The 5,994-nt window shown below is 39.4% G+C and overlaps 1 protein-coding gene across 2 annotated transcripts; it reads right to left on the reverse strand.

Annotated features, from left to right (window-relative positions):
* Window positions 1-3,156: 3,156 nt before the first annotated feature.
* LOC111437108 (probable serine/threonine-protein kinase PBL7) lies at window positions 3,157-5,463 on the reverse strand. 2 transcript variants are annotated; one of them, XM_023074945.1, is made up of 6 exons: window positions 5,082-5,460; window positions 4,764-5,011; window positions 4,018-4,403; window positions 3,806-3,938; window positions 3,617-3,706; window positions 3,157-3,548 (listed from the first exon to the last, which is right to left on the reverse strand). In XM_023074945.1, exons 1-6 carry the CDS (start codon window positions 5,356-5,358, stop codon window positions 3,423-3,425), a joined length of 1,260 nt encoding a protein of 419 aa, XP_022930713.1. In that variant the 5' UTR covers window positions 5,359-5,460; the 3' UTR covers window positions 3,157-3,422. The 2 variants fall into 2 exon arrangements, with proteins under 2 accessions (XP_022930713.1, XP_022930722.1); XM_023074954.1 differs by having other exon boundaries at window positions 3,345-3,541; window positions 5,082-5,463.
* Between the last annotated feature and the right edge of the window lie 531 nt (window positions 5,464-5,994).

Here is a 5,994-nt window from a genome sequence, read left to right on the forward strand (position 1 = left end):
TTAAAAAAAAAAAAAAAAAAAATGCAGGTTTTCTGTGGTCCCTTCTTCCTTTGCTTTTGATTTTATATATATTTTAAACATAGTTAATTAATTAATTAACTAATGGGATTAATTTTCTCAAATTAATATTTTATTAAAATATTTACTTAATTCCTTTCTAAAAAGAAAAGTTCTGTAAAGTGAATGTGATTACTTATTTATTCAACTAATTAATTAATTAGCTATATTGTCTTAAACGTGTTTAACAAGTTAATTAGGATGAGTTAAATTAAGTTGGTACAAAAAGTTATATTTTAATAATTATAATTAGTTACTTATTGATTATTTGTAATCAAATAATTTTTTATTAGGATAAAATTTGTAACGGTCGTTATTGTATGCATGACATGTCTATTTAGTAGGAAAAAATCATTTAAATATTTCATAAACGATTCCATGAACTTACATGCTCGTAGTAAAGTTATTAATACGTTAATGTGGAAAACAAATAACTTGAATTTAAATAAAGTAAAAAAAATAAAACAATTCCCAGATTTAACCTAGGGGCCACAAAAACAACGTGAATGCATCTACCTTAACTTTGGTCTCATGGTCGTCACCACGGCGTCGTCATTCTTACTGAAGTGTCTTTTCTTTACTTGAAAAATAAGAGTAGCGCGTGATTTGAGTGTTTTAAGAAATACTTAGTAAGTAAACCCACTGTTGGAGTCGAAAAATTCAATCACATGTAATATGGCAAGGACTTGGGCTCCCTTTTCTAGTCCGAATAGGGTTGAATGTGTAGTACTTTCCTATACATGACTCATGCATGCGCCCATGGACCCACCAAGCGAGCTCACATACATATCCCCTTGGCCTGGCTTGTCGGGCTAGTGCACGTTCACGCTAGCGGACACCACGGAGGAAAAGAGCTTGCATAATATCATGACAAACCTAAATATCCTAAAGTATGAGTTTGTACTGATCATAACGAGGAAGTACCCCAATGCACATGATATACATAAATGCATAAGGTCCCCATACCTCCTTTCATTCATAACATAACGAGTCTATGAAATATGCGTGCGCTATTCATTCATGTCATATCTTTCATACTTAACATTTTACATGGCGTGGTACATGGAGTTTTATGCATCATAAATATGATTCCACAATAGCATAACACAACATAGAACATGTGAAACCAATCATAATCATGCACGTGCATGGGCTATGAAACACGTGTCGTGTGTCATAATATGTCATACAATTCGTCTAATCAATCCTCCATGAATTTTAAGTATGATTAAGGAAGTGTATCGGAACCTTGAGGCCAATTGTGTTACTATTGAGTGTAGGGTCGGGACAAGGTTGACATCGTGATCTCACTAAACCATTTTGAAGAGGGACTACACAAGTAGTTAGCTTGAGATGAGGACTCCTATTGAATATAGAGACCGATCAAGGCTGACGTCGTGACTCCGTAAATCGGTCTTGGAAAGACTAGGGACTACACGGGTAGGTGGTTCAGGATGAATACTTTGATTGAGTGTAGAAATGGGTCAAGGTCGATGCTGCAACTCCGTAAGATGGTCTTGGAAGAGACTAAGGACTACACGAGTTGTAACAACCCGAGAAAAAAAAAAAAGAAAAAGAAAGAAAGAAGAAATAAAAAAACGCAGTCGCCAGAAGACCTGCGAGTTTTTCGGCGATCGCCGCGTTTTGCGGATCCCACAGGGAGCAACGCTCCACGTTCCCCTCCAAGGTGCCAATCCTCAGCAAACGTTACTCAGCCAACTCCCAGAATCCCTCGGACCACTTGGAAACATTGAGAAAAAGGAAAGAATCCGAGAGAGGGAACTCGAGCGAGATAACCCACGGCGAAAAATCCCTTAATCGACGCCGAAAAACGTAGTTAGCACCACGAGGAGGGTCCTTAGCGACTATGCATCATCATAGGGTAAATTTTGTACCTCTTCCGTGCGGATTATCGTCGATAACCGAAGTCGGGAAATCAAGTTTTCTAAACGTTCTTAGATCTGTGAATATAGGACCATTACACGAGTAGTTGACAAGGAGAATACTTCTATTGAGTGTAGAAACGAGTCAAGGCCCACGTTGCAACTCTGTAAATCGGTCTTCGAAGAGACAAGGGACTACACCGGTAGATGACAAGGAGAGCGTCTATAATGAGTTTATAGAACATATCAAGACTGACGCGCGTTAGCCAGTCTTGGAAGGGGACTATGGACTACACAGGTAGATGAGTCATAATAAACCGTCTGGAACGTCGAGACCTACACTTACGGATCCCTTTCCCCTTTTCTCTCCTCCCTCCATTTTCTTCACTGAGCGCCCGAACGGTTCACAAATCTATAAAGATTTCACAGTTTTCAATCTAAACATGATTTGGTAAATAAAAAAAACTTATTACAGTTCCAAAAATCGATGGTTCGACCCCATCTCGTGAAAAGAAAACTCTCTCTACTCTTAGCTTCTTTTGTCTGTTCCTTGTAAGCAATATAGCGTCTAAGATTCCCACAGCATTTGTCTTTTCAACTTTTTAAACTCATCTACTAAGAAACAACACAATTATACAAACACTTCGATCACAAAAGAAAGAAACATTGTCTTATTCACCAAAATTTATTGAGCCCTTCGTCTGTCTACATCATAATTTAGAGGGTAAACAAGAAGGATTCATCACTGCCAACATGCTGTGGTTAACTTTAAATGAGCTAAGGATGAACATGTTGGATCTTTTGTCTTGATTGTAAAATTTATGGCTTTGCTGGTCCTGTGGCTTAAACTTGGCTACCACCCTCTAGATTGCTTCTATCTCTCATTCTTGTTTTATACTCATCAAGATTCCTTTGTTCTCTTCTAGATTTGAGACTAAAAGTTATGTAATGGCTACCTAACATGATATCTATCTCAAAAAGCTGCTTGCCTAGATATTCAACTCTTGCACCCAATGGCTCAATGATTGGAGGTGATGGATCGAGGGAAAGAAAGTTCATATTTCCGAGCTAAACTATGTGAATAACTGGTGAATTAGAGTCAAAGTCGTAACTTATACTCTTCGAAAGGCGCTCCTTAAGTAGTACGTGTCTAATCCTAAGCTCTCGCTTACGAGATCTCCAGTTAAGCTTTCGACTCGATGAACATGTTAGCATGTTAGCAGCAACAAGATATGTGAATGAATTGAAAAAAGACAGAATTCTTGACAGTTTACAGTAAGAATATTTTGTAGGCTCAAATGATAATCAAAACGTTCATGTACATTGTCTAGTTTATGATGAAGAGATGTTTAATATAGATGGTTGTAGCCTGTGCAGGCTCACATTGACATGCTCTAAAATGCATACCTTGATCTGTTCTTGAAGGCTTTGTTGATGCACTTGGACAGGGACTAGTTTTCACTAAATGGAGTAAAATGAGTCTCATTTGAAGAATCTAGATGAGGAAGATGGGTTCTTTACGAGAGGAACCAGTGACTGCACGACGTCGGTCATCAGAGGTCGGTAGTCGGCTTCGGGCTGCACGCACATTGCTGCAATGGCTGCAACCTGAGAACAGATTGCTTATAAGGGTCATCAAAAAAGGAGTCAGATAAGCAATAGAAGGCTTAACAAACCTGAATTAGATCCTTCTTTGAGTATTTTCCTTGAATGGCTGGGTCGATCATTTTCTCTACTTTTTCTCTATTGGTTAGCCTTGGGAGAGCCTAGAAGTCATATACTAATCTATCAGACAAGAACATTTAGGGGTAGGGGTAGCTTTCTCTGGCCTTGTAGCTTGTTGAAATGTAATGGAATTAACTAACCCATGAGACAAGAACGTGCTCGCCCTGTGGCCGCTTGATATCAACGGGCACTCGACCCGTCAAAAGCTCTAGCAGCACGACACCATAGCTATACACATCTGACTTTGTTGTGAGTTTACCTGTTGAAGCATACCTACACATATAGAATCTATAATCAATGGAACGATCGTAATTGGCTTACGAGCAATCCACATAAGGATGAAACAACTCACTCTGGTGCAAGATATCCTGTTGTTCCGAGTACTTGTGTAGATATTTGACCATTGATCTTATCAGAGCCCATCTTGGCCGAACTGAAATCGAACACCTTGGCTCGAAAATCCTGATCTAGCAGAACATTGGTGCACTTGAAGTTTCTATGGATAACAGACGGAACTGCATGCTCATGGAGAAACTCAAGTGCCTTGGCACAATCAAGGGCTATCCTTAATCTAGTATTCCAATCCAATGGCTTAGATTCAGTGTTGGGATTATGTAGATGATGATGAAGAGTACCATTGTGCATAAATTCAAATATCAGTAGCCTATGGTGTTGGTCAGCGCAGTAGCCAAGCAACTCCACCAAACAAGGAGAGTGCAAGCGGCTCAGCAAATCCACCTGCATCTTTAAACTTTCAATTTCATCCATTTAAATTTCGAACTCGAAAAACGACCACGAAACTTCAAAATCATGGCAAGAAAATGTTTCAACTCGATCATGAAAAGCAACGAAATGCGCAAATCCAACACAACCAAAAGGACCAATACCTGTAACAGGAGTGTCATATCACATTCATCGCGTTTAAATTGCACCCATTAAGTGTATAGCTCTTGTATTTTAGAAGAAAAATCGACCCAACTCAACCCAACCCGGATCGAAATGGGTAATCCCAACTTCAAAAACTAGGCTCATATTTGGATGACATGGAAGTGAAAACAAATGTAGAGAGAGAGAGAAGAGTTAATGAGAGTGATTGACCTCCATTCTGAAAGCACGTTCCCTGTGCTTGCCATCTGTGTGGAGCATTTTAACAGCAACCACGGCTCCATCTCCAAGAACCCCTCTGTAAACAGCCCCAAATCTTCCATTCCCAATGAGATTGGCTTCATTGAAATTATCAGTGGCCAATTCCAGCTCCTTGTAAGTGAAAACCTGAACTCCCCTGATTCTGTATTGAGGAATCCTCCCTGAATTCCCACCGTACAAACAACCACCCCCTTTCACTTCTACAACCAATTAAGTACATTCAGCTACAATTACTTTCAATAATAAAGAACAAAATGGGTTGTATTTTACCTGGGCTGGAGTCAAAATGGATGGCTGTGTGGGCGGTGGAGGCGGCGGCGGCGGTGGCAGGGTTTGATGGGGTTTTGAGGCGGTGGAGCATGAAGATGAGGAGGAGGATGGCGAGGAGAATGGCGATGGAAATGATGGAGGAAATGATGATGAGGAAAGAGTTGGAGCTGAGAATGGCACTGTGGTGGCGGTGGTGGTGGTGGTGGTGGTGGTTGGCATTGGAATAGTTATGGCGGTGGATATGGTATTTTGGTGGCGGTGAAGTGTTGGGTTCCATGGAAGGAAATGGGGTTTGAGAGAGAAAGGAAGAGAGGGATGATAGATTGAGAAGGTAATGTGGTAATATGTTAATGGAGGTTGAGCTTCCCTTTCAAACAGGACATCCCTTGTCTCTTCCTCTTCTCCCTCTCACGTTCATTCTTATCATAATACAATATATTACCTAATTAGGCATTTCTCGACAAAGGACTCGCACTCTTATTACAACGATTCATACACACGATCTGAATTAAGATTTGAATCAAGATTTAAAATTTGGAGGTTTTATAATTAAGGCATTGAACGAGTAGATGCATCATATAATTTCTACGTATTCAAAGTCACTACCATCGTTTCATACTCTTCTCTTATGCGGAAATATAACTCTTAAAAGAAAACATTAAGTATAAATGTCGAAAACATTTAAAATATCTCTCTTCTCTGAAAAACACAGTTACCGTGTTATATGTTTACATTTGAAACACTGAAATTTACGGAAAATAAAAACAAATACAAAATATAGGAATTTAAACATGAATGCACATGCCACATGTTGGTGAAGGGAAGTGTGGGGAAAGGTTTTTTTTACGCGATTGTAGTAATCTGATCATCAGTACATGTAATAATAACCTAAGCTCACAGCCGGCTTTGGCCC

Source organism: Cucurbita moschata, unplaced genomic scaffold, assembly GCF_002738365.1.
Source record: "Cucurbita moschata cultivar Rifu unplaced genomic scaffold, Cmos_1.0 Cmo_Scf00003, whole genome shotgun sequence".
In the NCBI taxonomy this organism is placed as follows: domain Eukaryota; kingdom Viridiplantae; phylum Streptophyta; class Magnoliopsida; order Cucurbitales; family Cucurbitaceae; genus Cucurbita; species Cucurbita moschata.

Coding starts and splice junctions, on each gene's coding strand:
- LOC111437108 (XM_023074945.1), bottom strand. CDS start 5,358: ATGGAACCCAACACTTCACCGCCACCAAAATACCATATCCACCGCCAT. Junction 3,939..4,017: donor ACAGGATATCTTGCACCAGA/GTGAGTTGTTTC, acceptor CTATATGTGTAG/GTATGCTTCAACAGGTAAAC. Junction 3,707..3,805: donor AGCACGTTCTTGTCTCATGG/GTTAGTTAATTC, acceptor TATGACTTCTAG/GCTCTCCCAAGGCTAACCAA.